Raw genomic sequence first — 23,174 nt, 5'->3', positions numbered from 1 at the left:
TGACACCCTTCTCTAGGAATTCCCACCCAGGAAGATGCTTGCTGCTATGGTATCATTGTCTCCACCTTAACATCCACCTTGTCTCCCAAATTCTAGATTAAACAACAAAACTCCTCCCCTAACATTTTATTATGTAAATCTTGCAGATACGCAGAACAATGGAAAGAATTGTACAGTGATGCCCACATATCCACCACTTAGATTGCACACTGATTTCTGACTACACACTCCCTCTCATCTAAATCTCACCGGTCTCTCCAGCCCTCTGTCTGTCCATCTTCTTAAGATCTTCACACTTGCAGAGGTTGGTTGGTATATGCCCCCTGTCTCTTGCCCCTAGGCGGTTCAGCACCCCTGTTTCAGGCTAGAGTTGTCTTTGTTTACATTTTTTAAAGATAAAATTTACATATGATAAAATAAAGAAATCTAAAGCGTGCCTTATGGTAGTTAGGTGCCATTGAGTCGGTATTGACTCATAGTGACCTTATGCACAACAGAACTAAACACTGCCCGATTCTGGGCCAACCTCACTCCTGTTGCCACCCTTGAGTTCATCGATGCTGCCACTTGGCCATCTCGTTGGGGGTCTTCCTCTTTCTCTCTGACCCTCCACCTTACCAAACATGATGTCCTTCTCCAGCGACTGGTCCCTCCTGACAATATGTCTGAAGTATGAGAGACAAAGTTTGGCCATCTTGGCCTCCAAGGAGCACTCTGGCTGCACTTCTTCCAACACAAATCTATTGGTTCTTTTGGTAGCTCATGGCACTTTCAATATTCTCCTCCAACACCATAACTCAAAAGCATCAATTCTTCTATGGTCTTGTTTAATCGCTGTCCCTCTTTCACATGCATATGAGGTTATTGAAAATACCATGGCTTGGGTCAGGAGCACCTTAGTCCTCAAGCTGACATCTTTGCTCTTCAACACTTTAAAAAGTCTTGTGCAGCAGATTTGCTAATCAATACATCGTTTGACTTCTTGACTGCTGCTTGCATGAGTGTTAATAGTTGATCCAAGAAGAATGAAGTCCTTGACAACTTCAATCTTTTATCCGTTGATAAGAATGCATTTTATTGGTCCAGTGGTGAGGATTTTTGTTTTCTTTACACTGAGATTCAATCCATAATGAAGGCTGCAGTCTTAGTTGGGCTGATTTTAGATGGTATGTGGAAGAGCCATTAAAAAACTTTTTAAAGATCTTTATTTTGTTGTTGAAAATCTGTACAGCAGAACATACACCAATTCAATAGTTTCTACTTGTTCATTTCAGTGATACTGATTACATTCTAGCTGTGCAACCATCTGTGCCCTCCTTTTTTGAATGAGTCCTTTCCAATGTGGGTTAATGCGCCAGACTGAAAGAAAAACCGTTTGAACTGCAAGGTTGGTGGTTCAAGCTCACCAGCTGCTCTGCGGAAACCCTACACAGGGTCGCTGCGGGTTGGAACCGACTCGACGGCACTTGACAACAACAAAATCAACACAAACTCACTGTCCCAGCGTCCTATGTAAGTTTTTGAGTTGCTGTTGTTGGTGTGATTTGGACGGGTAATTTTTATTTTAATCAGTTGTGTATTTATTTTTACATGTATCAGTGGGAAAGACTTGTTTCCTTTAAGAATGAATGTACAGGCTAGTGGGGAGAAGAGAGGAAGCGACAGGGCAGGGGCCGCGGGGTGCTGAGGTTGTGACTTCAAGTCTGCACTGGAACTGAGGACATCTACAGGAAGAGTGGCCTCATTGGGAGATTTCCAGGCGTCCACGCAAACCTGGGGCGCCAGGAGGGAACTGGGGTCGCTCAGGAATCCTAGTGTGTTTAAATCATCAGGCATCTGCGCCTGCATCCCAACTCTCTGTGGCCTGGGTGTCCCTGTGAACACAGCCCTCAGTACGGTTCCAGGAGTATAGTAGGTGCCCAATAAATGTCCTGTAGAAAAGCATACAACTTAACAACAACAAAAATGAAATAATTTTTGTAAAAATATAGTATCAAGGCAAATGTCAAATGAAGTTTCAACATGCTTTTCAACAGCCGCGTATGTCTACTGAGCATGTGAAATGTGACTAGTCCAATTTGAAGACTAAAAAAACACAAAACAAAATGAAATCTCATTTGAGATTTTTCCACTGATTGTATGCTGAAATTATATTTTATGTATTCAATTAAATAAAATACATTAGACATTTTTTAAACAAAGTATTATCTTATGCATTCAACTAAATAAAATACATTAAAAATACATTTTAAGCAAAGCAAATCCAGCACACAAAAATAAGGGTCCACAGCAACAGCTGGAGGAATCCCCTCCTTGGTGCAGCGCAGCTCTCTCAGAAGACAAGCGGACCACGGTGCTGGTAGATTACCAAACGGACCAGCAGGGTATATGTATCGGTGTAGGCCGGCGACGCCAGGAGGGGGTGTCAAGAGCCCTAACTAGGCTTCTGAGGTTGAGAATTTCACCAAACACATTGAATCCAACTGTAACGCTCTGCGCATGCGCCAGGTCCGCCGCATAAGCCTCATAACTCTTTGTACGGGCCCTCCGCTTAGGTGCCTCGTTAGCGCAGTAGGTAGCGCGTCAGTCTCATAATCTGAAGGTCGTGAGTTCGACCCTCACACGGGGCACAATAATTTTGTTCGCTCTGCGCTTTTTCCTCCGCCCCCCAAAAAAGGTTTTGTTTTACTTCTCTAAGTTTTGTGGACGTGGGGACTCCTGTGTCCGAGTGTATCTCTTTTGGGATCATTTAGTTTTCGTTGTCCGTGCAAGAAGCTTCAGTGGAGAAAATTCCCTGGTATGAAATAACCCAGCTCTGTTCTGGTCCCACTGCGGCTCCTGGCTTTCCGACCCTGGCTTAAAGGTTCACACTGCTGATCGGCTCTAGGAATTGCCCCCAACTCCCTTTATTCCTACCTCCCTTCCAGGTTTGAGATCGCCTGGTTCCCGGCTCCAGACTCCGAGCAGCTAGCTCGCGGGACCTGGCACACAGCCGGCGCTCAATAAATGCTCGAATCGTAGTTATTTTAGTTTTTAACGATTTAAAGAAAGAAAGAAAAAAAACTATAGTGGGGTTGTTGTTTGTTGTTGGTAAGCGCCACTGAGTCGGTTCCGATTCTTGAGAGTATCCTACAGCGCCACATCAGGAACTGGAGAAAAGTCTCCGGGTGGAATTTACAAGAGAGCTAGTTAATTTCCTGCACACATGCGGCGATCTTACTGACATGAAGCAGTAGTGGAATAGAACGATATGAATAAGGCATTCCGTAAATCCAGGAGTGGGGGAATAGCAGGAGTATTGTGAATGGAGAAGTCTGACCGGTGTTGGGGTAAACCCTCTGCTCCTTTGGTGGCTCCAGGGGTCACCTCCAGGGAATGGTGGTGGTCTCTGCTGTTGACAGGTGGTTGGCTTCCTCTGGAACTGTCCCATCCATGGTTCTATGGCCACTTTGTATACGAAGTCATTGAGCAAGCACTAAGGTGGTTGGGGAAAGAGGCAGACGAACATCCACACAATACTTCATTTTTCCATCTGATTTTTCTTTGCAGTGGATACTATTTGGAACACTAATATCTTCTATGGCCACTCTGAGTTCTGGAACACTTAATTGTGTTCATGAGGAACCTGTATATAGATCAAGAGGCAGTTGTTTCAACAAAACAAGGGAACACTGAATGGTTTAAAATTAGGAAAAGTGTACACCAGAGTTGTATTCTTTCAGTTTACTTAATCTGTATGCTGAGCAAATAATCTGAGAAACTGGACTGTACGAAAAAACAAACATGGCATTAGGGTTGGAGATAGACTCAGTAACAACCTGTAATATGCAGAAGATACAACCTTGCTTGCTGAAAGTGAAGACTTAAAATACTGAATGGGTTGCTCCTCAAATGTAAAGAAAACAAAAATCCTCACCACTGGTCCAATAAACAATATCCATATAAATGGCGAAAAGATAAAGACCTTATTTTGCTTGGCTCAACCAACAACATTCCTGGAAGCAGCAATTAAGAAATCAAACAAAATTAGGCACATCTGCTGTACATGACTTCTTTACAGTACTGAAGAGCAAAGACGTCAGTTTTTTTGCCTGACCCAAGCCATGGTATTTTCAATAACTTCACATGCATGTGAAAGTTGGCCAATGAATAAAGAAGACCATGGAAGAGTTGATGTACTTGAATTGTGGTGCTGGAGGAGAATATTAAAAGCACATACAAATCTGTATGTGCTGCAAGAAGTACAGCCAAGAAGCCAGAATGGCCAGACTTCGTCTCTCATGCTTCGAACATATTATTGGAAGGGACAAGTACCTGGAGAAGGGCATCATGCTTGGTAGAGTGAAGGGTCAGACAGGAGGAGGAAGACCCCCAATGATATGGATTGGCACCATGACAACAGCAATGAGCTCAAGCTTAGCAATGACGGTGAGTTTGGTGTGGGACCTGGAAGTATTTCATTCTGTTGTGCATAAGTTAGCACCAACTCGACGGCACTTCACAACAACATGGCCATTCTGTGAGGTTCATCAATATACCCTTCCCTCAGACATCCTTGTCACCAATATTCCAATCCTGTTTTGTTTTTCCAGGCTCGTGACCACTCAGTCAAACCCAGACCAGCTACCTATGGACAAGTATAGCACCACACGTCAATGGCCAACTTTGCTTCAGGTCAAATTGGTCAAGCAAATACATTCCTTCAAATTATGTCCATTGGCACGCTTTCTCTTCATTACTGCTCTTCAGGGCGACCTCTGAAAGAGACTGTAAGGCAATTGCCACCCATTTGGGTTAGTGCCAGTATCACATGGAGAACATACATACACCAGGCCTGAGAGAGGCCACAGGTGTGAACTGAGGGGTGAAAGAGGCGATGAAACTTGACCCACTTGCCTAGGCGATGTATTTGTGCCTTCAGCATGTATTTCAGCCCAATCTCATACACCATTTCCACCTAACAATGGATTGCTGCTAAGCACACTCAGCCTTATGGCTGCCTAGGTATATGAGCTACACCAAATTCATGAGCGGAAACTCAGGGCATGGTTACATGAGGTTCCAAGCACTCGGTGTCTACAAAGGGTCGGGAGCAAGTCTGGAGATTTTACTTAAAAGGACAGTTATCTTATGAGGACATGTCTTTATTCCTAAACTGTAACTGTCTGTGCTATAACTCTCCCATTAGTGGTCACCAGAGGCTCCAAACTGCACCCTGATCTGCACCAGACATTCTGAGTCCTTCAATCGGTGGAGCTCAAGCCCGGGTGGAAGATCATCTTGTGCTGCAACCTGCACTTTCTGAGGTTTCTCAGCTCTGAGCCACTCCAAACTGGCAGACGTAGGCAGTTCTTAGTAAAGGGCTGCAGTAGCTCATTCAAATGAGGCATATGTTGCCTCTAAATCCAAAAGGCCCAGCAGATGGTGTGCCTCTTTCTTTTAGGGTGGTAGTACAGGTGTAGCGATGTGTCTCTTATCAAAGGTGGTATCTCTAACACTTCAGACCACTGAACCCCCAGAAGCCAATGAAAGGGCGCTGAATTTTCATGGGCCTTACTCCCACATTTCAGTTTAAACATGTATTTCTAAGCACTGAGAGTATTTGCTCATCAGTCAGCACAGTATCATTGATGAGGTGATGTGAAGGAGCCATGGTAGCACTGCAGTCAAGCACTTGGCTGCTAAGCAGAACGTTGGCCAGCCTCAGCACGGGAGGATGATGTGGCAGCCTGCAGTTGTAAAGATTTGCAACCTTGGAGGTTTGACTGTGTCCTAGAGGGTCACCGTGCACTAGAATTGACTGGACGGCTGTCATGGGGGTGGGAGTCACGTGGGGATGTGAGGATGTGCGCAGTCTTAGTGGCTTATACTTTGCCTATCTTGAGAGTTGTTTCCTGCAGCCAAGAGACTGTGGACCAGCTCCGGGCCGGGCAACATGGAGAACTTCGCTACAATCTGGTAGTCTGCAGTCATAGCTCCTTGAAGGAATCTGAGCCTAAGTTTTGGGACGGCACTTCAGTTCCAACTTGGTCCTTCCTTGGGTACTCCCCCACTGCCCTAGGTATCCTTTAGCAAGCTTTTTACTTCTTTATTGTTGTTGTTAAGTGGGTTCCGACCTGTAACAACCCTGTATAGGTTTCCGAGGAATGGCTGCTGAGTTTGCAGTTCAAGCGGTGGCTTTGCAGTCCAGTCATTAACCTACAGTGCCACACCAGGACTTACTTTATGGGTTACTCCTTTATTATCCCATAATGGATCTCATACAAATTGTATGATTTGTCTCCCAATTGCACCCAGACTGATACAAGATTAAACATTAAATCTAGACTCTTTGCTAAGTGCACCCATTATCAATAACTAAGTCTTAGCGAGTCCTCCTGGTCATCATTAGGTCCCTGGGTGGCACAAACAGGTTGTGCTTAATTACCAACCATCACATGGAGTTGTTAAGAGTTGAAATCAACTGGGTATCTAGTAACAACTAACGTAAAGGTTGGCAGTTTGAACCCATAGGTATTACTGCAGAAGAAAGTCCTGGTGATAAGCTTCTGTAAGCGACTATATTTAAAACCCCACTATGGAACAGTTCTGTTCTATAGCACAACTGCAATCGTCACTGGGATGATTTGGGGGTTTACCATTATTACCATAATGATCAATGTGTAATCATTGTGGAAAGACCTTTTGGCAAATACTGAAATCCTGTTCAACGCTGAAGAATCATACTGGAAGAAAACCCCCTGGATGTGATGCATGGAAAAGGCCTTTAGCCCAGCTCAGGGATCACTCACAACACCTCTGAGCTCACTCAGCAGTCCCTGAAAGATGGCGATGGGTCCATGTATTCACCACAGCACGAGTCACACGTGAGAAAACCTTACAGACAGAATACAAGGGGGCATCAGGCAGTTTGTGGAACAATTCCAGTATCTTTTCCATGAACTCTTTCAAGTCCCCTCATAAATATGAAGAGGCTTTTAGGGATCACTCTTCTTTAACAAACACAAGGGAACTTTTCGAATAGCGCCAGTGTGGGGGGAAATTTTGCTAAGGTCGGTTCTTATTCAATCCCACAGAATTTGTCTGATAAAGAAGCTGTGGCGGGGGTGAGGACAACGGCAGGAAGCAGGAAGAGACCATTAGAAATGTATTTTATTTAGTTCATTAAACGTGATACTCTTTGAAATGCCAACCATGGAGACATGACCAAAGAGATTCAGACAAGGGCCTGAAATCTGCTGATGGGATAACTTTAACCCAGATTTTTATGGGGAGAACAGTAGGCTCAGAGAAAACTAGAAGAAAACTTTTTTTTAAAAAAAATCTTCATTTAGTAAGTTTATAATTTGCTTTCTACTAAAAAAAAAAAAAAAGAGCTGTTATTTTTATTCATTGTGTGTTGTTGAGTTGGTTTGGATGTATAGTGACCTGGAATAGTGTTTCTGAGGAGCAGCTGGTAAGCTTGAACTGCTGGCCTTACAGTTCAAACCGACCTTACAGTCCAGTGCATTAACCTGGAGTGTCACACCAGGACTCCGTGTGTGTGTGTGTGTGTGTGTGTGTGTGTGTGTGTGTGTAAGGAGTTGCAAAACCAGAGTAGGTGTAAATTCTAGTAAAAGAGAACCACGACTAGAAGTCGTGAACTGACAATATACAGCCAACTGTGACCAACACAATCATGGTACAGGGGCTTTTAAAGTCTGTGGCAAAATGGAATGAACTTTTTGAAGCTCTCTTGTATTTTTGAACTTGAATGATTTTCGGTGAGCAAGTGATTTCTTGTTTATCCAAGTTCCTGTCCCACCCTATATATCGCCTGTGATTTCTTATTACCAATTACGTACCTGCCTGGCTCATGACGGTGTTTGTAAGCCCCTGAAAACTTATAGAACATTAGGATGATGGGCTACCATTTAGGACTTTGCTTACTGGACTACAAAGAACACTTTGCTTACTCAAAGTATCTGGCTCACCATCGTGCTTTGTGATCCCAGAAAGGAAAAACAAAAATCCAAAAACATACTAAGGGTTGCTGGTAGCATGGTGGACTTCAAACTACAAGGCTGACAGTTCAAACCCACCAGTCACTTCAAGGGACAAAGATGAGGCTTTCTGCTTTTGCAAGAGTTTAAAAACCTTGGCAATACTATACAGGGCCGCTATGCGTCTAACCCGACTCCACAGCACTTAAAAACAACAACAACAACAATGGATTACACACCTGGTATATGCCCAATGCTGTATCAGAGTCCTGGGACACATCGTCTTGTCTAAGCTAGGTCAAGTCCCTAATCAATTTCTGCTCTCCTTGCCAAAATGGTAGACGAAGTAAAATGATTTGGCCCAGATGTTGAGCTGTATGTCTGGAGAAGCAGATGGAGGGATTGGAGAAGCAGAGCTAGGGCAGTGGGACCTTTCAGAGCCGATCCTGCCACTAAGGGGACAGAAAGACTGTGACTTGGGTCAATTCTCGTTGTCAGTGTCCAGGCTGTAGAGTTGCTGAGATGGCCTTTTAACATTAGGTGACGATGTGGTTAAAGTTTACAGAGCAAATGAGTTTCCTGATAACACTTGTTGCTTTATGACACTAGGGCAATTGCTCCATGTATCAGCACTCTTCCCACTTCCTCCCTGGGTTCCCCATGTCCTGTCCTCTTTCTTTCCTGCCCCTTTGGGCCTTCTGAACTTTGTTTTTGGACAAACGCTCCCCCTTTGGTCTTGCATGGATGACTGTTCCGAGGAGCAGTGTTCTGTTCACATGATAAGCCTGTCTATTGTTAAGCTGAAAGGAGATCCCCAGAGGTGGGTTCAGTTACAGATCTGAAAGGTGTCTAAGGGTCCATTTATCATTTCAGTCGAAACTTACTGATGTTTTCACTGATCGTTACCTGATTATTTCAAAAAGATTTTATTGTGAAAAATACCAGAAGCTATTTACATGCCAAGAAATATCAGGATTAAATAGAAGACATTAATTATTATGGATAATTTCTTTTTCTATACAAAAGCTAATCATCTTAATAGAAATTTAATATAAATAATTGAAAAAATCTGTGCCAGTGATTGCAAAGCAGTTATCTGTCAAACTGTCTCCAGGTGAGGCACCCGCTGGGGGCTCCGGCGCCTGCTCCGAGCCTGGGCAGTGAGTCTCTGGCGAAGTTCCCTAACCTTCTCTAAGAGGCCTGCTTCCGAAGCATTCTGTTCTGGTTTTCTTCGGCTTAAAGAACCTCGAAAACAAAATGTAAAATCAACAATTCACAAGAATTTCCTTTTTGGAGGTTAGCAGTACTACCACATTGACTTTAAAGGCAGATGCAAAACCCCGTCATGAGACGAGTATCCTGAAAACAAAATTTCTTTGTTAAAGAAATCTTGTTAAAGATGTCTGACGTAGTGCCTGGTCGTACTTGGGGTCAGGTATGAGCCACACGTTTATTTACTGAATGGAACGAATGGTCCCAGAGAACTGATCTACGCACTTTGGAAGGGATCTAAAATATAGGAAAACAAAATGCCCTGCGTCAAAGTAAAAATCAAGATTATATACGAGGGGGCTTAAATATATAGAATTAAAAGATAATAGGATATTTCCGTGAATTTTTTGAAGCCCACCTGTATATAATTTTGTTTTTCAAGTTGATGCCATTGTAAACCTTTTGCCCCCAAACCTGATTGTCTGACTAGAGCTCCTAAGAAGTTTCTTTGTGTTCTTTATATGCCATCAGCTATTGACAAAACACATGTTTTTTAGTAAAATAAACTAGAAATAGTATTTTAGGAATAGGTCACATTTTGGTGGATTCAGAGGACAAGGATCATGAAACTGCAGAACTACAGGATAGCTCAGACTCTTTTTAAATTGGAGTTCTGTGTTTTCAACAGTGCCACCTCCTGAGTTCACCCCTTCCAGCCCAAACACAGGGTGACGATACTCAGGGAGCCATCATTTAAAGTGAATTTGCCTCAAGGAAAGCTTCATTCAGGAGAGCATACCTCATTAAAGCAATGGGTCTGTCGCAGCCATGAGCACTCACCTTCACAGCTCGGATTTCCAGCATGTTCTAAAGCATCACTCAGCTCCTGCTCCAAAAACCACCTTCTAGACGCATCTGAAAGAGCAGACGCTCTCTTTCCTGATTTCAAATGGCACGCTTTCTCTTCAGCTTCCTGCCACTAAGAACAGTTTAAAGAGAGACAGACAACAAGAGAGAACCTGTGAAAATGTGAGTTCCTACAGGGGCTCCTCTGCCCCACTTCCATTCCCTCTAAGGTGCTCAGGGTCCTCCTGGTATGCTGTCCATTTGGGTGTCAGCCTAAGGCTAGGAAGGGTGGGACAGCAGAGGCAGGTTTTATTATCCCTCCGCCCCTGAGGGGGCCACTGTGCACACCCAGAGATAACAACTAACAATAGTTGAAATAGCAATTAGGAGCTTGATTACACTAGCTTTTAAAAAACTAGCGGCCACCGTGTTTGATTTCACTGGGAGCTATGCCTCAATAGCAAAGCCTTTAAGATTCAGAGAACGAAGCCTTTGTCCAGCTCGGGTACACACAATGTCCTTAGGGAGGCCAAGGGCTCACGACTGGCCCTGACTTCCTTCTCCATAAAATGAGCGAACAATCATCTTAGAGTTAGCTCAAAGGGGGAAAAAAACAAGTAAAAATTACTATACAACTCCTGAAAAGCGCCCTCTTTTACAAGCAATCACACTGGCATTTTCTTATGTTCCAGAGCAGCTCAGGTGGAGCGGGGAAGGAGGCCCTGCATGGGATGGACTGACACGTGGCTGCAACAAGGGGCTCAGAGCAGCGGCTGAGGACGGCGCAGGACTGGGCAGTGTTTCCTGGTGGTACACACAGTTACTCTGAGTTGGAGTTGGCCTGATGGCATCTAACACAAATATCCTTGAAAATGGAAACCAGGCACCTGGAGGTGGCGCAGCAAGGCAAGGAGACCATTTCCCTGAAGATCTGAAGCCACAATACTAACCCTGGACTGTCCCCACCCACCTCCCTCTGGACAGCCTGAAGTGAAAAAGAAAAGCACTTCTATCTTGTTTACAGTTGCTGTGGATTTTGTTATTAACAGCTATTGTTGTTGTTGTTAGGTACCATCGAGTTGCAGCCGACCCATAGCAACCTTATGCACAGCAGAATGAAACACCACCCGATCCTGGGCCAATCTCACTACTGTTGCCATGCTTGAGTCCATCAATGCTGCCACGTGGCCAACCCATCTCGCTGGGGGTCTTCCTCTTTTTCTCTGACCCTCCACCTTATCAAACATGACGTCATTCTCCAGCGACTGGTCCCTCCTGACAATGTCTGAAGTATGAGAGACAAAGTTTGGCTATCTTGGCCTCCAAGGAGCACTCTGGCTGCACTTCTTGCAAAACGGATCTATTGGTTCTTTTGGCAGCCCATGGCACTTTCAGTATTCTCCTCCAACACCGTAACTCAAAAGCATCAATTCTTCTATGGTCTTCCTTATTCACTGTCCAGATTTCATATGCATATGAGGCTACTGAAAATACCATGGCTTGGGTCACGTGCACCTTAGTCCTCAAACTGACATCTTTGCTCTTCAACACTTGTGCAGATTTGCCTAATGCAATACGTCGTTTGATTTCTGGACTGCTGCTTCCGCGAGTATTGGTAGTTGATCCAAGAAGAATGAAGTCCTTGACAACTAGTGCAAACTATTCAAAACCTTTTCTATCGTTAAGTATAAAGACGTATGTCAACTAAATACTATATTATTATCCAATTGGGCACAACACATTTAGGAAACTAAGACACTGAGAGCCACATTAGTGTAAATAAGACACATCTCAATTGTCTGTACTGGGATTGCTTTGCTGGGCAAAACCTATTAAACTTAGATTAGCTCTACGATCGATCTTTTCCTAGGAAAAGTACTTGGTTTGATGATTTTGTCATTTCATTATGTGACATTTCCAAATTTCAATGTTTGACAAATAACTAGATTACAATCCTTTTCTTACCTTTTCTGTTTCTGCCCCCATCATGGTATTTAACACCTCTAATTCTTTTCTTCTGTTATTCCGAAGGAGTTTGGTTACTTCCTGGTAACATTCGTTTCGTTGTAGATCCTCACATCTTTGTTTATGTAAAGCCTGAATTCTCCAGTCAGCATCAATACACGCTTGTTCGGCATTTGCCAGGTTTTCTTCAATTAACTAAAAATGGTTGCAAATTACAGAAACACGATCTGACTATATACAACTACGGAGTGTCCTCCACTCAGTGTAACCCAATTACCTAGGGTTGTTGTTGTTGCTATGTGCCGTGAGTCGGTTCTGACTCATAGCAACCCTGTACAGGGTTTCTCTGAGGCTGTAAATCTTAATGGGAGCAGAAAGGCTCACCTTTCTCCCGCAGAGCAGCTGGTAGTTTCGAACTGCTGACCTTGCGATTCGCAGCCCAATTCGTAACCACTACGCTACCAGAGCTCCTACCCTAATTACCTAGGGTAGTGGTTACCAACCCTGTGTATAGGAATCACTTGGGAACTTTTCAAACGGCTACTGATGTCCAGGCACCACCATCACCACTGGGGTACTTTAAAAGCTCCTCCGGTGATTTCAGTGGCTAGCCAAGGCTCAGATGGGTTGTTGTGAAGTGTTGTTGAGTTGGTTCTAACTCAGAGGCATCCTGTATAGGGGTTCTGAGGAGCGGCTGGTGGGATGCAACAACATCCAGACTTCCAATATTTTCCGAAAGGAAGAGCTATTCTGGGCACCGGCCAGGAGGCTGTAGTAGAGGAGGAGGTCAGGGATGCTTATATTACACCTGGATTTTGGAAAAGGGCCAGGTCCTGCCACATTCTCATTTAATATTTTGGTAAAGGGATATGAGAAAATTCTTTCCTGAAGGTCTCAAGTTCTATTTCAATTCACTTAGGCCAGGATTCTCCAATGGGAACTCTATGAGAAATTCTATAAACGGGTTTAGGATGTTTTCCTCATGGTTCACAGTATACAATACACTCAAATTTGACATGAAAGAAGCCTAATTTTAGGGGAGCGTTTCCAGCCCCTATTTAATTGACTAGTAGCTATGGATGATGATACATTCCACAGAGCATGTAAATGCCGGCAGACCTGATGTTTTGAATCGCATCTGTTTAGGAATAATTTCTGAGAAGCACACCACAGAATAGTATAATTAATTTGTAGAGTTATTATTTCCTTTGTATTTTCTTGTCTAAACATTCTCCAAGGAGATGAACAATACATATGGCTTTATATGAATTAAGGAATCTTGGTGTGGTGCTACAGGATAAGCACTGGACTGCTAATGGCAAGGTTGTTGGCTCCTTGGAAACCTTATACAGGGTGGTTATGAGTCTGAACCGACTCAACAGCACTTAGCAACAACAGCTAAGATAAAGAAACACATGACTCTAGGAACTGTGATAATTGAAGCAAAGAAATAAACTGAACTCAATTTTCCAGAGTTACATTTTGTATTTGTTCTTTTAAAAAGACTACAGATGGGAACCCTCCCTTTCTATTTGTACCCTAAATTGGCCAAATTTTTACCTTCTGAGTTTTCAGGCTCTGAGCTTGATCTGTTTCTAAGAGTTTATGAAATATGTGTTCCTCAAGATCTACTTTTCGTCTGTGGGCATCTGTATCTTCTCTTATCTCTCTGGCAACATCTTCTTGATTTTTAGTAAGTTTCTGTTAAACCAAAAACAGTTTGTTTTAAAAAAAAATTACTGATATAAATATAGTAATGTCAGAACACAGAAATCACACTTCTTCTTTTCAGAATACTAATATGCACAGAAAAAGAAACATGAAACCATCTCATTTTCAGAGTAAAAATCAACAGTGATATCAGCAGAAATGGCAGAGTAAGGACCTCCAGAAATATGCTTATCCAAGAAGGCACTGAGAGCACTGGGAAAAGTTGTCAGGCCCCTGGAGACAAATCACAGCTTTCCCACGGGGTGTTGTCTGTCAGTGCGCTGGGAAAAGTTGTTGTCAGGCAGGCACTGGGAAAAGGCAGCTAAAGTGGACATCTTGGCTAGGTGGCTTGTGCCTTTGCTGACTGTCATCTGCAGCTCTGGTAGCATAGTGGTTACAAGTTGGACTGCTAACCTCAAGGTCAGCAGTACAAAACTACCAGCCGTTCCGTGGGAGAAAGACGAGGCTTTCTGCTCTCATGAAGATTTATAGCCTCAGAAACGCTATACAGGGTCACTATGGGTCTGAATCGAGTCCATGGCACAACACCTTTCAATGTGATAAACTGTAAACATTCGTTTCTGTGGGTCCTTCGAGCCCATCATTAAAACCAAGGATGATCTTAGGGACTCCCAACACAGATACATACACAGTATCTCATTTAATTCTTACAGCAACCTTGGCAAGGCTGGTGTGCTTAAGGAGAGGGCCTGAGAGATAGACAGAAGATGGATGGGATGAGACAAGGTCCGAGGAAGTGAGAAGGGGATGTAGGTCAAAGAACCATTATTCTGCCTGTGTGTTCACTTGTTTTGCTTAGATATTTGGAAAAATAACTCTATTCAAATTAGATACAGACTGTCAAACTCATATTTCTAATAGAAATAGTCACAACATTGTATATTATCTGGGACATAATTGGTTACAAAGAGATGTATTTAACTGACCTAGTGTAGAAGAAGTTTAAGAAGACCTGGTACATGGTATGTAGATTACACAGCGGGCTGCTAACCAGTGCTCCTTGGGAAAAAGATGAGGCTTTCTGCTCCTGTAAAGATTTATAGCCTCAGAAAGCCTACACAGGGTCACTCTGAGTTAGAACTGACTTGAAGACACACCACCATGAGAAGTTTGGCAGGTGAAGTGACTATCGCTAAAGCCAATTTGAAAAAGGTAGTAGTGGCATATTTACATACAATTGACCAGATAAAGTGCAGAACTTTACAAGTTAGTTCTCTTGAGTAGTTGAACTCTTCTCTAACCCTACTGTTGTTGTTAAAGTGCCATGGAGTGGTAGCAACTCACAGCGACCCTGTATAAGGTTTCCAAGTTTGAACTGTCCAGTGCTGATCCTACAGGGCTACATCAAGACTGTCCTATGAATACTGGTTTCCCTTGCCTACCTATTGTAAAATAGACACTTTGAGTAGGATAGAAAGGAGTATCGGGAAACATGATTACAGAAAACTTGTAAGCTTATGGTTTCAACATTAGTTTATGGGCACAAATGAGGAAAACGAATATATTTAAATACAAATATTCTTTTGCTATTCTGATACTTTAAGAATGCATAATGCTTTCTCCAAACAATACATAGTTATACTAACAAAGTTTATTTGCCAGTTTCTTGCAAACTATATTGTAGGTATTAGCCAAATATTTGCTAATTTGATTCCAGAAGTTTCAAATTCAAAGTGCTTTACAAATATGCTTGATTTACCTTCCAAGATCCCGTTGGTTTGCTGGGAGAGTTTGCAGTTACTATCTCAATTACATGGAAGCATGGTGGCTCTGGATACGCACTGGAATGTGAACCTCAAAGTTGGTGGTTCAAGTCCACCAGCTGCTCTGCAGTAGAAAGAGCAGACTTTCTGCTCCAGCTGAGATATACAGCCTCAGAAACACTATATATGGTTGCTATGAGTCAGAACCGATTTGACAGCACTTTAACAACATCACAATTACATCTGGTGTTTCAGTTACTAGCCTAAGTTGCTGACAGAAACATGAGCTGAAGGATTACAACAAACATTCTGACTACCCTACAACCTTACATGACACTGTATTTTGCTTATAAAACATAATGAAAACACACACACAACACATGAATGAATAGAACCTAAAGTCCTGGTGTGTCACTGAAAAACACGCACTGGATTGCTAATTGAAAGGTCGGGGGTTCAAACCTACCGGTTATTCCTCAGAAATCCTATACAGAGTCTTTGAGTCAGAACCCACTTAACAAAAAACACCAACAAAAAGGCTTTGCAGAAAGCATGCTTTCCTTAGCTTGGAAGTACAAGCAGCTGATTTATACCTTCTCGTACAGTCTCTTCTGCGATTCGAGTTCCAGGTTTCTCATTTCTAGGTCTTTGGCTGTGGTAGCAATTTCTTGATCTCTCATATAGATCTGTGTGGCCAAGTAACAAACTGTGAGTACTAAGAATTAGCAAAATAAATTTTGTTTTACAAATTTAATAATCTTCTAATTTGAACATCACACTAAAAGCAGTTCCTAAGAGTTGATTTTTGAAATCAGAATAACTGACAATGAACTACTGTTGGACTATATTAACATGAGGAATCTAGGACTAATTTCTGTGTTAAAGTTATGCTAAATTTGGGAGGGGAGGAGGGAAGCAAGCACACTGACCATATGCTCATCTCCCCAGACTGTGACAACAGATGGCAGATCCTCCCACACTGCAGTAACCAATATTATGAGTTAGAAAAACTTGAACAACTTACATTTCAGCTAGAGATATAGTATATTTAATCTAATTAAACGTAACATTTACTTAATGCTCTTTTTGGTTAAATGTCTAAGTTTTATAAAAAGCAAGGCAATGAATAACTCTAGGCTTACATTTATTGTGAACTATTCACCCTGTGGAGTCCTGGAGTGGTGCTGTAGGATAAGCACTGGACTGCTAGCCAAAAGGTTGGCAGTTCAAACTCAGCCACTCCTTGGAAAGGAGTTGCTACGAGTCAGAACTGACTCGATGGCACTTAACAATAACAATTCCACTTGTAGGTGTTCTGCTACAGATTTAGTTTACCTTTCTCTAAAGTGTTCTGTGTTGGAAACTTTAATACCTGTATACTAGAGGGTAGGGATAAGGGCCTCTCTCAGTTTGAGAATCTTAGGAACCACATTCAATTCTTAGCTGTCTGAAGTATCAATTTAGTGGTGAAAAGTGCATGGTACATGCTTCAAAATTTTAAAAATCAAGTAAAAGCCATCTAGCCTCATTCACTGATTCAGCAAACACTTAAGGATTGCATCAACAATTGCATTCATAAGGTACAGTGATAAAAACAAGTGACCTGCTATCTAATACCTACAGTAGGACAGGCAGACAAAAATGAGAACACAGTGGGATGTTCGAGAAGGACATAAACTAAAGGGTAAAAGACGCATGAAGGTTATTAAGAAAGTAGTTCAAATGCTTGAGTCAAGAAGGAAGAGTAGTAATAGAGGCAGAGGAGAGGTTTGGCCTAGCACAAAATGCTTTTCTGGAATATCAATTAAGCTTGTTTGCTTATGAATTTTCAGACACAGAGAAGGCAAAACACATCAACTCTGCTTGTTGCTAACGGATGTCCATAATCACTTGTGTGTGTCACTTTCATGCTGGGTTTTCAAACTGTGATTCAAGGAGTTTTTGCAGTTGGTCAGGGTCCAAGACAACAGTGGAACTAGGAAAGGGAAGGTCTGAGATGACATGGGAACTGGGAGACAGAAGGTCTGAGGTGACACTGGAACAGGGAATGGAAGGTCTGAGGTGACAATGGAACTGGGAGAGGGAAGGTCCGAGGTGACACTGGAACCAGGAGAGAGAAGGTCTGAGGTAACATTGGAATGGGATGATGGAAGGTCTAAGGTGACATTGAAACAGTGAAACGGAAGATCTGAGGTGACACTGGAAATGGGAGAGGGAAGGTGTGAGGTGATATGGGAACTGGGAGAGGGAAGGTCTGAGGTGACATTAGAATTGGGAGATGGAAGCTCTGAGATTTTATTGGAACAGGGATACGGAAGAACAGGGGTCAAAAGGCAGGTACAGGCTGGGTCAGGCATTGAAAGGACTCTGCAGGAATCTGTGACCAAAAAAATCACCTTCCCCTACCTCAATGGGGCTTGGGATACAGAAGTCAGAGTTCTGAGCCTGTATTAACCTTAGGGAAGAATATACATTTTCTTAAGATAGATGAAATGAGTACATAGGGTCGCCAAGAGCCAGAACCAATTCCATGGCACCCAACAAGATGGTTAAACGGAAGTAGATATTTTTCAAAACCAATTTAAAATTAATTTGCTTGAAATGAAAAAAGAAGTATTATCTCAGGACATGTTATCACAAGGGACCAGTTCCTGGAGAAGAACATCTTGCTTGGTAAAGGAGAGGATCAAAAGATCCCCAATGAGATGGACTGACACAGTGGCAGCTGACAATGAGCTCATCAAACAGGACCAGTGTGAGGTGGGGACAGGGCTGGGCAGTGCTCCTTTCTGTAGTGCAGAGGGGTCACTGTGAGTCAGAACCGATTCAATGGCACCTAACAACAACAATAAAAAGGAGAGCTTTCTAACACAAATGAATTAATCATACCTTAAAAGGCTGAAAAAAAAATTAGTATTTTATCAAAACTTGGTTTGAAGTTCCCTGAAGTAGACTGTTTCCCCAGTTGCTAATTTTCCCCTAAATTAATCCATAAATTCAGCGCAATCCTAATAAAAATCTCAATAGGATGTAGGGATTCAGAGAGAATAATAAATTTTCAAACCCTATTTGGAAAAATAAATACTGCAGAATACTGAAGAAAATTCTGAAAAGATGAACAAGTGGAAAATAGGTCTACTGTTGTTGTTGTTGTTAAGTGCCATCAAGTCGGGTCCGACCCATAGCGACCCTGTACAGGGTTTCCGAGGGTGTAAATCTTTACGGGAGTAGAAAGCCTCATCTTTCTCCCGCAGAGCGACTGGTAGTTTCGAACCGCTGACCTTAAGGTTCACAGCCCGAAACACTACGCTACCAGAGCTCCTTAGCGAGTGGCAAAACATTGCAAAGACACTGTCATTAGAACTGTGGAACTGGCCTAAGACTAGAACAACGGAGGTAGTCAAGTACATAAGGGAACTGAATATGTGATAATAACCAGCTGGCAAATGGCTTTGACGACATTCAACAAATTGTTGGGACAACTGACTTCTCTTTTGGAAAGAAGTAAGCTTGGTCCCTAACTTATTCCTTACACTTAATTTTCAGAAAAATCAGAAGTTAGCAAACGTTTTTGAAATAAGCTGTATTGTAATCACTGCTTATGTGGTAACTAGGCATCTCACAGCCACTGAAGTACAGAAGGCCCTATAAACAGTATGTAAATGACCGGGTATAGCTGTGTTCTAGTAAAAAAGGATTATATAAACCATGGCATAGACATGCTGTCATAAGAAATAGATCCAAATATACTAACATGAAAAAATATTCAACTGTTGTTGGGTGGGGGTTTGAACTGCCGACGTTGTGGTTAGCAGTGTAGTACTTATCCTGCAGCGCCACACCATTAAAACAAAGCAGGCTGCAAAACCAAGATGTGCTGTTTGTTAAGTGACTTTGAGTCACTTTTGACTCATAGAAACCCTGTATCAGGTTTCCAAGGAGCGGCTGGTGAGCTTGAATCACCAACTTCGCAGTTCAAACCAACTTTGCAGTCCAGAACATTAACCCACAGCGCTACATCATTAAAACAAAGCAGGCTGCAAAACCAAGATGTAGAGAGAGAATAATCCCATCTTTGTGTAAATATAAGAAAACAGGAATCTATTATTCTTTATCTTTAGAAAAACATCTGAAAGGCTATGCATTTAGGCATTTTTAACAATCTACCTCCAGGAATGAACTGAGGGAGAGTGAAAGAAGTCTATTTGTTTTATTTCATATATTTTATATTGGATAATTTTGCTTTCATTGCCCATGAGTGAATTTTACATTAAAAAAGAACAATTCCCCTAACTCACAATTAACATAATGATTCACCAATACTGATGGCTATTTCTAGATAAATAGTTACCAAGGAGACTAGTCAACCTAATTTTTTCTGCCATCTCTAATCACTTACTGATTAAAGAAAATCTAAGGAGAAATGCAAATAAAATCAGAGCATTTTGATTTTATTCATTTTGAACTCTTGGAATAAGGTGTTCATTATATTTAAATGTGAATGTGTGGAGATAGAGTCTAAGAATCAAGAAAAAAATAATAAACCTTTCTTTCAATTTCATCATCTAGTCTTCTTAGTTCCATTTCACGTTGGTCTTGCTGCTGCTTCAGAAAACGCCTTCTGGCAGCATCTTGTAAATGGATTTCCTTTCGTTTCAGCTCTCTCTTCACAGCAGCTAGTCTTGAGATACAAAATACATTAAGAGGAACAAATAAAGCCTTTCCCAAGATAGATGTAAATGGGAACATAGTAAGATTCACAACAGGAGCTGCTGGCCACCTATTTTAAGTCACTTTTCCACTTTAACTGGTGCCTTTAACACAGCTGTACTCATAACGTATGAAAGATGCCCTATTACAAACAAGTCTACATTCACGAAGATGACAAACGGCCCACAGACAACTAACTGGCTGTCCTTTTCATCCTCAAACACCTTCCACAGGTCCACTACTTGAACTATTTCAATACATCTCCTATCGTTTATTTGAAGTAATGACAAAAAGTATGTTCTGATGTTACCAAGGATGATGCACGGCTATTCTTTAGTCAAAGGCCAAAGGCTCAGTTCCGGAAGGCCTTTTAACCCTCACTGGAAAGCTGCTGCATGTCTTACTCCTCAAGATTAAGAATCAATACACAGCTATGGAAATGAGAGTTTCCTAACAATTAGCTTAGTCTCATCACTCATCCCATAATTTTAATTACCTTAAAATTTTTTATCTTATTTGGTTATTTCTGGATAAGCACTGAACACTTCTCTCCCTGCCCTCCAAAGTATAAGTTGCCTAACATTAGCGTTAGTCACTTTATGTACCAATTTTCAAGTCACACAAATAGACATTTAAAACACAATTTAAAAATTAACTTGCAAATAGTACCCATTTGACCTAGCCTCAATGGCTTGATAATCAGAACTTGACTAGAGGAAGATGATTAAAAAAACAAAAACAAACCGTTTTTGAAAAGAAAACGAGGGTAAATTGCTACAATTTGATGAACTTGACCTGTACTCATAGAAGTAGTAACTCTAAATACCAACTGAGAAGGAAGGAGTCTTCACATCAAGTATCAATGCTATCCCCTCTGTACACAGGGTAGATAGGGACGGGCAACTTAGACACTGGCTACCTAAAATGCGGGGACGATAAAGGCACGGAATGACTGGCTTACAAGGTTTTAAGAGGGAGTTTAGTTTAAGAGTGTGGGGGGAAAGAAAGAGTCCCTACTGAATAGCTGTCATCTTGTCTAGATGGGTCTGGTGAAAAGAGAGGGGATAAGATTCTTATGATTGATTCAATAGTGATTAATTGTTATCATAACTAATTGTAACTGTCACAATTGTAAAGGTAGAAGTTTTGTAACAAGAACGGGGAGTGGTTAATCTTACAGTCCAGGAACAGAGGATCCTAGGGCCATCAAGGGAGAAGAGCACAAGCGGAATGCAAGACCTTATCCAGAGAAGCAGCAACACCAGAGATGGAGGCAGAGAGGGGGACATAGAGAGAGGGAGCAGCTGAGGACTCTAGATTTATGGAAGAGAGGGACTGAGCTGGTGGCCAGGAGGCAGACTTGTAGAATGTGCCCTTTGGTGGCACAGTGTTTTTTTAAAAAAAAAAAGAGCTAAAGTGAATAGAGAGAAATACTGTTAACTGATGGTACATGGAGGGGATTACAGTCACTGCAATGAAACAAAGCATATGATTTGCTGAATGTAAAAACTGATGATGTGCCCTGTACTTTCACTCAACTCACAATAAAAACTTAAAAAAAGAAAAAAGATTATGCTCACTAAAGGTGATTTAGAGTGCCGCTGTGGCGCTGAGGGTTAATGTGCTAGACTGCAAAGTCAGTTATAACCGCAGGGTCGGTGGTTCAATCTCACTAGCTGCTCCCCGGAAACCTTATACAGGGTCGCTGTGGGTTGGTACCAATTTGACGGCACTTAACTACAAAAGGTGATTTACCTGGCACTCTGCTCTGAAGTATGTCTGCCCTCTGTGAATAGCAAATGTTTCTAATAATGTTCTCAAAGGGGTGATAAGAATGTGTGTGACTTCTGTAAAAGCAGTGCAAAGCTCTAACACATTTAGTGTAGCTTTAGAATTGACTACAGTTTATTTACTACATCCCAATTTTGTAAGATGAGGCTTTCTACTCCCGTAAAGATTTACACCCTCGGAAACCCTGTACAGGGTCGCTATGGGTCGGACCCGACTCAATGGCACTTAACAACAACAACAACAACAATTTTGGAAAAGTAGTATATACAGATTTCTTTTTTATTAACTTAAATATCTGCTTTATGGAACTGCTACAGCAGGATAATGTTATATTTAGTGTTGTTCCTATAATGAACGAAAATAAAAAAGATTGAACTAACTTATGCATCCAGGATTTCTTCATGCTAAAACATACCTCTGTCTTTGTTCCAGCATCTTCTCCTCTTCTCGAAAGAGAATTTCTCTTCTTGTTTCTTCAGCTTTACGAAGTAGCTCTTGTTTCTGGTACCAAGCTTCATCTTCAGCTCTTTGCTGGTCTACTTCATCTTGCATATCTTCAACTGTCTGCCTTAAGTACATAATACAAATTTACTATTATGGACACTCAAGAAAGAGAACTCTTAAGTAATTTTAAGTCAGAGAACAACCAAAGTATAAAATGTGAATCTGATTAATGTGCAATTGAGTTAACATCTATATATATGAGGATTAAATATTTTTAGATTATTTCTAGTTCCAAATTCAGATTTTATATCAACACTTCATAATTTAAGTGTAGTACTCATTTAAAAACCCTTGTCATATATATAACAGATTCTGTTTCTATCAGACAAAGAACTTTCTTGATTACCTCTCTCTTAGGTAATCCAATTCATCATTCCGTATTCTTTCTCGTTCCTGTGTCTGAAAATCCACAATAAATTTTGGATATTGATTAAATATTGGATATTGTCCTTTAGTCAGTACGACAAAAGCATCAAGCATGCTCTCTGGATGAATATCAGCAGGTGTGGTTTCCATGAGGTGATAAACTTCTTGAATTACGACATTTATATCCAGGTTGTTCCGATGGTGAAAAAAATACTGTAAAAAAATTATGTTTCAATTGGGATTTACAATGAAGAGATAGAATAAAAACAAGTTTTAAAAATGTAAGTGTGAATTTGTCCTTAAAAGTACATTTTTGTCTTTTTTTTTTGCAAATTCACTTGTTTTTCTTAACTTTAAAAATATT

General features: G+C 41.6%; 1 protein-coding gene and 1 non-coding gene across 2 annotated transcripts in view; one reads left to right on the top strand and one right to left on the bottom strand.

Moving 5' to 3' along the window:
- Window positions 1-2,557: 2,557 nt before the first annotated feature.
- TRNAM-CAU lies at window positions 2,558-2,630 on the top strand. Its single transcript has one exon. It is a non-coding gene; the product is annotated as a tRNA-Met (tRNA).
- A 6,451-nt stretch (window positions 2,631-9,081) lies between these two features.
- The window catches only part of TBC1D31 (TBC1 domain family, member 31), a 54,437-nt gene continuing 40,344 nt past the window's right edge, over window positions 9,082-23,174 (bottom strand). The window contains exons 14-21 of the mRNA XM_006830832.1: window positions 22,791-23,023; window positions 22,356-22,508; window positions 19,985-20,120; window positions 16,033-16,125; window positions 13,566-13,706; window positions 12,006-12,200; window positions 10,035-10,173; window positions 9,082-9,227 (exon numbers count right to left, since the gene is read on the bottom strand). Coding sequence (XP_006830895.1) covers window positions 9,082-9,227; window positions 10,035-10,173; window positions 12,006-12,200; window positions 13,566-13,706; window positions 16,033-16,125; window positions 19,985-20,120; window positions 22,356-22,508; window positions 22,791-23,023 — 1,236 coding nt within the window. The remainder of the gene's footprint in view (window positions 9,228-10,034; window positions 10,174-12,005; window positions 12,201-13,565; window positions 13,707-16,032; window positions 16,126-19,984; window positions 20,121-22,355; window positions 22,509-22,790; window positions 23,024-23,174) is intronic.

This window comes from Chrysochloris asiatica, unplaced genomic scaffold (genome assembly GCF_000296735.1).
Source record: "Chrysochloris asiatica unplaced genomic scaffold, ChrAsi1.0 scaffold00001, whole genome shotgun sequence".
Taxonomy (NCBI): Eukaryota; Metazoa; Chordata; class Mammalia; order Afrosoricida; family Chrysochloridae; genus Chrysochloris; species Chrysochloris asiatica.
The sequence above is the reverse complement of the archived record's forward strand: the minus strand, read 5'-3'. Positions and strand labels throughout refer to the sequence as shown.